The 11,470-nt window shown below is 39.2% G+C and overlaps 1 protein-coding gene across 1 annotated transcript; it reads right to left on the bottom strand.

Moving 5' to 3' along the window:
- Positions 1 to 364: 364 nt before the first annotated feature.
- ip6k2b (inositol hexakisphosphate kinase 2b) lies at positions 365 to 6,524 on the bottom strand. Its single transcript, XM_060867433.1, has 5 exons — positions 6,058 to 6,524; positions 3,121 to 3,334; positions 2,874 to 3,022; positions 1,907 to 2,082; positions 365 to 1,786 (listed from the first exon to the last, which is right to left on the bottom strand). The coding sequence occupies exons 1-5, from the start codon at positions 6,278 to 6,280 to the stop codon at positions 1,250 to 1,252; spliced, it is 1,299 nt and encodes a 432-aa protein (XP_060723416.1). The 5' UTR covers positions 6,281 to 6,524; the 3' UTR covers positions 365 to 1,249.
- Positions 6,525 to 11,470: the final 4,946 nt, after the last annotated feature.

Raw genomic sequence — 11,470 nt, 5'->3', positions numbered from 1 at the left:
CTTGTCAAGTTACAGAGAAACACGAAGAATTATCTTCTCGGTTCTGAAGATTTTTCCGTTCTCCTCAGGGAAACTTCATCTGAATGACTTAACATTTTTAGGCGCCATTGTTAGACCAAAATATTATTTTCTTAACATAACAATACAATTTCCTACAGTATTATTGTCAGAGTTGCTGTGCTAAAAATTAATCAGCACCTTCTAACCAATCAGAATCCATAATTTATTTGGTCTGTGGTAGAAGGCCAGATCATTGATTATTTTCTGATCAATTATGATCAAATAGACCCTCACAATTTTACTAAGCTCACACATACATACACACACGCACACAATTTAGCACATAGCATTGAGATAAGCACTGTTTAGTACAACCATAGACTTTATTTCCATTGTATAGTGTTGAACAGAGTTGCACAATGAAATCCAGGATTGATTTTTATAAATATTACATTTTAACAAAGTAAAGTATGATGGAATGTCATATAATCCTTGTAGGTTCATCTTAGAAATATGCACATCAATAAATAAAGTTCATTTATAGCTTCTTATAGCACATCTTGTGAACTATGGAATGAAGTGTTGTAAAGTATCTGTGATGAAATCAGTCCATGAAGCCTGTGTGAGTTTCTATTCCCTTTAAACAAGAGTCTTTTTTCTTTCTTTCCTTTTTCCTTATGTATAAAACAACTCTTGGTGTTGATGGTCTTTTCTAAAGCACCTTGATGTCTCTGAATTGTTCATATAATAATGGCTTATCTTGTTTGTGCTTTCAAGATTTAAAAAAGTCCCTTTTGCTTTGCTACAAATCCACATCTCATTCGAAGTATGAGTGTGTGTGCGAACAGTGTCTCGTATTTTAGGATATCATAACCTTCTCTGATCTCTTTGATTTCAGAGCAAGTACAGAAAAATCTGAGGATCTTCCAAAAAACCCACATGATGGTTCTTCCAGAACACTTCTATCACATAGCGAGAAAACAGAATTGACTAGATGAGAGCGGGACCACACTAGATATTGCAAAAAACAAGCAAAAGTGTTAGCAGTTCAGTCCCATCAGCTCCTGAAGGCAATTTGGGATTTGACCTTCCACCCTTCCTTGACGCTCTGGTGCCTCGTCTTCGGGGCGTGATTAAAGCTTTGAGGGATCGGAACATAGCCTTTAGCCCTGTTACCTTTATCATGGTATCCACTATAAGCCTAGCATAGCGGTTTGTGCACCAATGACATGTTTACTCATGTATGCATTTAATCATTGCTGTGCTCCTCAAGCTCCGACAGAATGCTTATTAGATTCTGCAGGCCAAAGATATAGCCGCTGTCTCCACCTTCATGAACGACGCCATCCTCGCCGTAATCGCGACAGGTCGTATGAGCAAAATCGATCATCCTAACGTCCACCAACGCCGAGCTCGATCCTGATGAGCTCGAACAATCCCTGTGCTGGGAAAGGCCACCAAATGCTCCTTCCTCCTCCTCCTCCTCCTCCTCCTCTTCATCTTCTACCTCTCCTCCACGAGAAGGCCGAGATCTGGCAGCAGCTGGCGCTGGTGCTCCATCGTAGATAATGAGGAGAGAAGAGGAGAAAAAGCGGTAGCTCTCGCAGGCTTCGAGTACAGCTCGCATCTCCTTGAGCCGATGCAGAACCGGAGAGAGGAGCTCTCTGCGGAGAACCCGTCCATCGCTGAAGAACTGATACAGGGATTCTTTAAAGCCAGCCAGACTCAACTTACGGCCGTGGTACTTGTTCATGAACATCAGCTGCCCCGTCACGCTGTGATACACCTACACACAGAGGAAAAACGAGTCTGACATTACTACATGATGTCTACAAAACCTTTATTTAAAAAAAAACCTAAAATGTACAGTAACAGTACATAATGTTATAAGTAAGCATGTAATTACCTGCATCCCGCAGAGCCGCACTCCTATCAAGGATGACGTACTCTGCTGGCATTTACGAATTTGGTTGGCTTTCTTCTCTTCTGATGCATCATCGCCGTGCTGCCGCGTTCCCATTTTCAAATCAAGAACACAAGGGACCCGATACCGCCATGTCAGGTTTTCCAGGAGAATGAACTCTGAAAAGGGGTTTGAGTTAAGGAATAACATTTCCATTTGAAGATGTTAAATAAAATACTTCAGCCTAATCGATGTTTCGTCCTAATCACGTCTATTACATCTGAAAGAATAGTCAGAGATCTTAGAAGTCAGAGAAATGTTCAGATGGCCTGTGATTGGCCAGTAGTGATAGATCAGGCATAGTGGATGTGGTATCCTAGTGTTTAAGGTTGTGAGTTTGAATCCCAGGACCTTCAAACTGCAGCTGCTGTGGCTGAAACTCACAAATGCGAAAGTCCTCCGAATCGAATAATTAGCAACGAGTTACTTTAAATGTATATAGAGTTTAAGTTCATGCCTTAATTTATTTCAATTACACACCAATGTAATGAACACTTCACTAAAGGTGTTTCCCATTCATGGATTATAATCATTCATGATAAATAATAGGTAATGACAGCTGTTCAAAAGTATTGGCACTCTCTCTATAAAATATAGAATGGGAAATTCCCAGACTTAACTAGAACTCAAGGTAGCAACAGGAATGCAAGAGGACATGTGATATTATTTGTTTATTTGTTTTTGTTTATGTAGCTACCATTATTAAGCAAAAGTAAATATGTGGTTTTTATATTTCATTTCATTGTTGTTCCTGTTATATTTTTTCTTGTTGCTTTAGTTTATGCATATTCTGGTACGTTTATATCCCAGACACCATGCTGATGTTTGCTTCTGTGTATTTTTGCATGCACTGGGAATTGCGACAGTATATGAATGTATTTTATCATTTTCTGAAACATCTAAAGGATACTGTGCTGGTTTCGGTGTTTGGAGTTTTCTTTCATCCTCTGTAGATGTTGCTGGTGGCACTGCAGACTCCAGGGGTTGTGTTTGATCTGCGGTGCCATGTTGCCTTTCTCCAGGCTGTAGTATAGCACCTCTGCTTTATCTTCACGGTTACTGCCAAGAGAATCAGAGAGGCGTGTGAGAGTTTATTTTCAGCCACATTTAGTAGGTCACTATCATGATTTACACCGGAGACAGTATTTACAGCTCACCTTTTGCTCTTCTCCTCTTTGCGGCTCGCTCTCGTTCTCTCGTTCTCCAGCAGTCCGGAAGTCTTCTTCTTACTCCACTTCAACAGCTTGCTCTTGGGTTCTCCGTCAGCTAAGGGTTCTGTGTTCTCCTGGTCAGACGGATCGCTGTGCAGAGGGTACGCTATCAAGCACAGGTTTCCTTCCTCATCCTCTTCAAAGCTCACTGATACCACACCTAAAGCAGGGAGAGAGAAAAAAAAAACAAGACGAGATGAGTGCTGTGTATTTCGTCCTTAATCTTCCTCACTCGTTTAAATCTCGTTAAAAAATAAATAAATAAAAAAATTCTGCCCAGTAATCCGAAACCATTACGCAACTTTCCACTCTCATTTGATTTCCATGACAACACCTTAAGTTCATAAGATAAGAGCAACGCTGAACTGATGTTTGAAACATAATACTGCAGCAACAAACTAGATTAGAAAAGGAGCAACTACAATGTTTCTGTTAACAGAACTTCCACTGCGTCATCCTAAAGAGCTAAAAACAATAAAACCGTGTATCTCTGAATTACAATCTGTCCTACAGCTGTTGTTTGTGTTGATGTCTCCATGCTGTGTGAACATTCTGAAGCATTTGCCTTGTAAAATATGTCCTCAAAGACCGAAGCACGACTTAATGCAGCCTCCTGCGTGTTATTGTGATCTTACTGAAGTTCACTGGCACCCTGAAGCAACACATGCACATTAAAGTGAAGTGACAGGAGTGTCCTTTTTCCAAACCTTATCCGCTATCTCAATAAACTTCATTTCACTTCATTACTAAGACAAAAATCAGAAGTCCTGACGTTTATAACACTTTTATAACACTTTTATTTGTTCTTTTGAGTTTTTAAACATCCATATCCATGCTCAGGTATTAACGTGTTTAGGAAAGATGATCAGAAATACTGCATTATGATTTGAAAACTGTGCACTTTGTTCAGTATATTGAGCAGCTGAACAGGAGATATTGTGAGTATTTAGTATATTCCTTTAGATGATTTACAACATGTGGCTGAAGATCATACAGAGAGTCTTAAACGCGTGTCATGGGAAGGACAGTAAGAACAAAGAAAGTCTTACATTATCAGCATGAAGAAAGAAATGATGCTACGTTTAAACTCAACTTTTATTGTGATAGGTAAATTTATAATACTTTGTTCACATGTGCAATATGTTAAGTGTAATATTTCAGCTGTTAACTTCTTCATATAAATAATATTCTGTCGGATCACTTATGTTAAATTTCTACTCTTTTATACATGGACTGACACTTAATTTTCTATCTATCTATCTATCTATCTATCTATCTATCTATCTATCTATCTATCTATCTATCTATCTATCTATCTATCTATCTATCTATAATGATCAATGTACACGGCGTTCTTTTGGACCCTGAGGCTTCCTGCAGTGTATAGGGATGGGTTGCTGATGTCACCAGCTGTGATGTCACATTTACAGCTACAGCACACTCATGATCTCTCATATGCCGAGTCACACTGTGTACTGTACAGTATGTGTGTGTGTGTTTGTGTGTTTGTGTGTGACAATACTGTGTTTGTATAGGTGTGTAGAGAGTGATAGAAACATAGATAGATAGATAGATAGATAGATAGATAGATAGATAGATAGACAGACAGATAGATTGATTTTTAAACTGTATGTTGATCAGAGACAATGACAGCACACATACACACTGATACTGACTTTCATCCACCTCTGTCTCTGTCTCTCTCTCTCTCTCTCTCTCTCTCTCTCTCTCTCTCTCTCTCTCTCTCTCTCATATGCACACAATGGGAATGATGCCAGAATATGTGTGTGTGTCATGGCATCAATAAATCATGCTGAATATGATCTCTCACTGGAAACCATTGGCACAAATTCATATGTGGGCTGAATTTCCTTCATCAGAGCTGCTTCTAGTAATGATCAATTTCTCAGTCAACTCAAACCTTCATCTGAAGTCAGTCTGTGTGTGTTTTGTTTTTCGTAAGAACCTGATAAATATTATTTAGAGAAGTGCAACATTTTTCCTAATGAATTTTATATAATCATAAATTTTAGTGAAAAAAAAAAATATTAGGGCCACTCCAAAGCACTGGGACTATTTTTAACGATCTCTCTCTTTTTATTCTCTCTTTGTCTCTCTCCCACAGATATCTATACCTATATATATAGGGCACCCTGGTTAGTGTTTTTACTGTATGTCTTCTGCATTACTGTGTAATCATTAGGAATTAAGTGTGTAACGATGTAATGTTACTGATTTTTTTTAGATCAATTTTATATGTCATTTAAATGTAAAGCACAGATTTCAGATTAGATTAAAACCAAATTGGAGGCTGTTCTGTTTTTAGAAGCAAGGGAGATATAGTGTCCATACGAACTGTGGCAGGTTCCGCAATATTCCAGAAAAGATTCGCAGCCGAATCTTTTATAAAACTTCACGACAGTAAATCCCATCACAGGATTGATATTAATTTATAAGCAAAGGCCAGTCACGGCAAATATTAATATAGTTTTGAACTGTTTACTGCTGTTATAATTTTTTTTTACATGACTAATACAGTAGTATATACGTATACTCTTACTAGATATATTATAATAGGCCTAGTAATAATGAATCTTAATGGTTTTTATCTATTTATATACTGTATATTTTCTATTCTTGACATTATGCTTATTAAGGACTAAAAGTAAAATCCTAAGTTAGATAGGAATCGCTGCATAAACCAAATGACATTCAATCGTATGAATTTTTGGCCCATTTACTTATCTTCAGTACTAACAAGGAAGAGGAGAAGACCAGGAGAGACAGAGTGAGAGTGACAATGAGCATGAGAGCATAGCTGTTTGCTGATAGCACACAAACAGGCCTGAATGGTGTGTCTGTTGTGTTGTGTTGTGTTTTTACCTTTATATTGAGGTGTGAATCTGCGGATCTCTGGTGGCAGGCTTTTGTAGAACTGGTGTTCTCGGGGGATTAGTGGTTTGCAGATGGTCTGCTCCCCAAAGCGCAATACACATGAATGGCCTCCAACCTGATGAACAAACGGTTCCAACATCACTCCACCTTTCTTTGGGCCTTTCACTGGGTATCTACACCCATCCATTAGCGCCTTTAAAGCTGGACTCATCCTCCAAAAGCATGCGTAGCTCTCCAGGTATGGGGTTCTGTTCCGCTCCAGGTATGGGTTCTGTTCCTGTACTTGCACCTTTATCTCCTCACCACAAAGAGTGGAGCACAAGAGAATAACACAGTTCCTCGGTTCTTTAATTCCTAGATAAGGAGTGAATAAATGAAAGTCCAGCAGGTTGTGATAATGTTTATGTGTGTGTGTGTGTGAATGTGAGACACTGTGTGTCTTACTGGCTCTGCTCAGACTGAGCAGGCTGTTCTAGGCAGAGAGGAAAAATAGCACAACAACTCACATTGCTCCACCCACCTCTCTGGCTACAGCCAATCAGAGCAAAGCAGCTGTTCTCGGGTTGGGCGGTGGAGCTTTGAGGGAGAAAAGGAGAATGAACAAACAAAAGGCAAAAGGAGGAGGGAGGGAGAGAGAGAGAGAGAGAGAGAGAGAGAGAGAGAGAGAGAGAGAGAGAGAGAGAGAGAGAGAGAGAGAGACAAACAAAGCAGAGGAAGAAAGGAGAAAGTGCACAGCTGTTCTCTGCTGGTTTCTGTCTGTGACTGGACTTCCTGTTAGTCAGGAAACAGAAAGAGGAGGGACAGGACCCCCAGTGACAAAAAAGTGTCATCTACTAAATCCTATCCGGAATTCCAATATTTCCAGTAAATGTGAATCACATGTGCTCCATTGTATTACTGAATTCTACTAAAACAACTAAAACACACCAACCTCTTTATGAGGAACACCTGTACATCTACACGATCATCTAGTTATCCGAGAACCTCATCGTGTGGCAGCGGCACAATAGATAAAATCACGCAGTCACTGGTCAGGAGCTCCTGATAATGTTCATTTTTACATCAAATATGAGAATGAGAATGAACGAGAATGAATGAGAATGAACTCTATCTCATTGAGTGTGACAGTGTTGTCGGTGCCAGACGGGCTGGTTTGTGTATCTCCCAAACTGCTAATACCCTGAGGGATTCCCACACAGCAGTCTCTAGTGTGAAAAACTGCAACTGAATGCTGGTGAAAACACCTCATAGATGAGTGACGTCAGAGAAGAAAACACCTCATAGATGAGTGAAGTCAGAGAAGAAAACACCTCATAGATGAGTGAAGTCAGAGAAGAAAACACCTCATAGATGAGTGACGTCAGAGAAGAAAACACCTCATAGATGAGTGACGTCAGAGAAGAAAACACCTCATAGATGAGTGACGTCAGAGAAGAAAACACCTCATAGATGAGTGACGTCAGAGAAGAAAACACCTCATAGATGAGTGACGTCAGAGAAGAAAACACCTCGTAGATGAGTGAAGTCAGAGAAGAACAGTCAGACTGGTTTGAGCTGAAAGAAAGGACCTTAACACTTTATTTTTATTCCTTTTATTTTTTATTCTCTATTATTGGCTATTTTTATATCAATGACAGTCATAAAAAATAAATAAATGATTGTATAGGTGAGAAATACATTTTTAATACATGCATTAAGAATATTTTGACATGCTTTAATATATATATTTTTTTATAATGTCTCTAATTTATGTTGCACTCTAACAGTATATAAGATTTTGTATTCATATTCACACCACATCACTGAGTTATATATACAGATCTAATCACTGTATTCAGATACTAGTTTTTAGATATTTTTATCAAATTATTTTTTGCAATTTTTGCAATTTTCCACATTGTTTTCCTATATGTCCTATAAGTTATATTTTATTTTATCTTATTTGGATCTTATTTTTATTTTTTACAGTCTTTATTTTGTGTTTATTTAGTGTTAATTCCATTTTTAGAATTTTCCAATTTTTCCAAATCTATTTTACATTACATTTATGGCATTTAGCAGACACCCTTATCCAGAGTGACTTACAACTGAGCAACTGAGGGTTAAGGGCCTTGCTCAGGGGCCCAGCAGTGGCAGCTTGGTGGACCTGGGGTTCGAACCCATGACCTTCCGATCAGTAGCCCAACACCTTAACCACTGAGCTACCACATCCCCTTGATATTTTCATATCAAGGACAGTAATAAAAAGTATTACACAACTTTTCCCCTTATTCTTTCGTCGGTGAGATCTGAATTCAGTCAGATTTTTTTAGCTATGTCAAAATGACGTACAAGAACCTGAGAAATCTGAAACCTGCACAATTATATTTTAAGCTATTTAATAATTGTGTGATTTTTACCACCTAGTGTGTGAGTGCGTGAGTGAATGAGAGTGTGTGTGTGCCCTGCGAGGGGTTGGCACTCCGTCCAGGGTGTATCCTGCCTTGATGCCCAATGACGCCTGAGATAGGCACAGGCTCCCCGTGACCATAGAAGTTCGGATAAGCGGTAGAAAATAAGTGAATGAATGATTTTTACCATGGCGCTTACCTCCCATATTATGAAGATCTTAGAGAAACTAATGCTGGAGGAGTTCAGGCCCATGGTTAAGCCATTCATAGACACCCTTTAGTTTGCCAACCAGCCCCACCTGGGATTTGAGGACCCCATCATCCACCTGCTGAACTAAGCCTGCACTCACCTGGACAGGGCGGCAAGCATTGTGAGAGTCATTTTCTTTGATTTCTCCAGCGTCTTTTACACTGTTTGTCCAGTTCTACTGTGTGAAAAGCTGACAGCGATGCAGGTGGATGCTTCCCACGTGTCCTGGATCATTAACTACCTGACTGGCAGACCATAGTATGTATGCTTCCAGCACTATGCGTCAGACACAGTGTTTTGCAACACTGGTGCTCCACGGGGGACTGTTCTGTCTCCTTTCTTCTTCACTGTCTCCATTCCTGCCATCGTCAGAAATTTTTTCATGACAGCTATAGTTGGTTGTGTCAGTGGTGATGAGGAGACTGAGTATATGGCTACAGTGGATAATTTTTTGTTATATGGTGAGCGGAAATATCTGCATCTCAAGGTGACAATCAAAGGAGCTAGTGGTCGATTTTGGGAGGACTAAGGCACCTATGACCCCTGTTTCCATCCATGAGGTCTCTGTGGACATGGTGGAGGATTACAAATACCTGGGAATTCACATTGATAATAAACTGGACTGGACTAAGAACTGCTATTTTATGTTCATTGTGTTCTTATTGATTTTATTTTTTATTGTTGTTTCACTGAAAGCACATTGTGCTCCTTTTGGCTGTTGTAAGGTGCTCTATAAATAAAATTTGATTGATTGATTGATTGAACTCCGAAGCCATCTAGAAGCACGTACTTGGTGTCAAATTAAAAAGTCATAAAATTAAGCCTTTCCCAATTTCCAAGTGAAGAGCTCGGAGTTTGATCGGACTGCAATCGAGTGATGACATGCACTTGATGCTTAAGCAGTTAAGGCTCTGGTGTGTTGATCGGAAGATCAGTGTTCATTCTAAGGCTGTTGGGCCCTTGAGTGAGGCCCTTAACTCTCTCTGCTTCAGGGGCGCTGTATCATGTCTGACCCTGTTCTCTGACCCCAACCTCAAAAGTTGGGATACATAAAGAATGAATATCACTGTTCTGTAATGTATATGTGACAAAATAAAGGCTTTATTCTATTCATTTGTTTATATTAGTGCAAATCAAATCAAGGACTCATCTTGACTCTTCTATTAATTAGTCTCAGGCTAGCATCCAGCATTGAAATAACACCTAGAGTATTTATTTAATTCTTTCATTTATCTAACTGCACGTTTATACATACACTGTAACTCACTGTAAGTGTGTGTTAATCTAGCATTTATTTTACAAGTTCACTTGAGTACATTTTCCCCCACTGTTATAGGTACATACCATAGACAGGTATTATTTGGGTAACACTGGAGAAAACAATGCTATGTATTTCACATACATGTATACAACACATTCAACTGTTGCTTTTCATCAACTCGTCTAAAAAAAACAACTCGCATTAGTAGTGGTAGAAAAGTGGCAGAAAAGCATATAGGAGCATATTAGCACTTCCAAATGTTCTATATGTTTTATATAGTTTTTCCTCACCACAGTCACCTCAGTCACCTCAGGCTTGTTCACTAGGGATAAATACAAACACATTTAAATAGAAGTCTAATATTAATCTTGAACGTTTGTACAAGATTAATCTTTGTTTAATAAACTTTTTGTACTATATGTCTTATGTTCTGTAAAGCTGTCCATGGTTAAAAGAACTATACAGATAAAATTTTAATTGAATTGAATACTTCCCCTATCCATTTAATCTAGACTAGATTATGGATGTTTTGGAACCATGTTGATATATTTTCACTGGAACATATGGTCCTGTATTTTGAACACATAACCCGAATGAGGAAAAGACCTACTCATATATTTCTGTCCTATAGCCTGACCTGTAGTATTGTGTTATTTTGGTGTGTTTTTCCTGGAAACGCATACCAAAGTAACCACAGGTTATGAATGTAAAAGTCCATCACCATGTAATTTTAGTCCTGTTATTAAAGGTTTGTGGTATAGCTGTGATGTGGTGACACACAACTATTTGCCTGACCCCAAAAACATCTCAGTAATGCTAAAATTCCTGTTCAAGCGCAATGTGTAATTCAATGTGTAATTCTAATTAACTCTAAATGTATATTTACAAAACCGCAATCATCAAATTTCCAACCTACAAAATTTATTGAATATTGCATAAGTATTCAGCCCCTTTCTTCTGGCTGCTCCCTGTTTGGGGTTGCTACAGCGGTAGTCCACATATTAGATTTGGCACGGGTTTTACACCGGATACCCTCCCTGATGCAACCCTCCCATTTTTCCTCTGTGCTTGGAATCAACACTGAGAGTTAGCACCCTGCCTGAGAATTGAACCCAGGCCACAGCAATGAGAGTACAGGATCCTGCCACTGGACCACCTGGGGACTATTCACGCCCTTTCTACATTTTTAAATAATAATAATAATAATAATAATAATAATAATAATAATAATAATAATAATGGGGGGCACGGTGGCTTAGTGGTTAGCACGGTTGCCTCACACCTCCAGTGTTGGTGGTTCGATTCCCACCTCCGCCTTGTGTGTGTGGAGTTTGCATGTTCTCCCTGTGCCTCGGGGGTTTCCTCCGGGTACTCCGCTTTCCTCCCCCGGTCCAAAGACATGCATGGTAGGTTGATTGGCATCTCTGGTAAATTGTCCGTAGTGTGTGATTGCGTGAGTGAATGAGTGTGTGTGCCCTGCAATGGGTTGGCACTCCGTCC

This window comes from Tachysurus vachellii, chromosome 4 (assembly GCF_030014155.1).
Source record: "Tachysurus vachellii isolate PV-2020 chromosome 4, HZAU_Pvac_v1, whole genome shotgun sequence".
In the NCBI taxonomy this organism is placed as follows: Eukaryota; Metazoa; Chordata; class Actinopteri; order Siluriformes; family Bagridae; genus Tachysurus; species Tachysurus vachellii.
This window is presented reverse-complemented; position numbering and strand designations above follow the sequence as displayed.

What these genes read in the sequence shown, in the direction of transcription:
- ip6k2b (XM_060867433.1), bottom strand. Translation starts at nt 6,280, where the DNA reads ATGAGTCCAGCTTTAAAGGCGCTAATGGATGGGTGTAGATACCCAGTG. An exon ending in AAAGAGGAGAAGAGCAAAAG is followed by an intron (nt 3,023 to 3,120) that starts GTGAGCTGTAAA and finishes TTCTCTTGGCAG; the next exon opens with TAACCGTGAAGATAAAGCAG. An exon ending in TGCGGCTCTGCGGGATGCAG is followed by an intron (nt 1,787 to 1,906) that starts GTAATTACATGC and finishes CTCTGTGTGTAG; the next exon opens with GTGTATCACAGCGTGACGGG.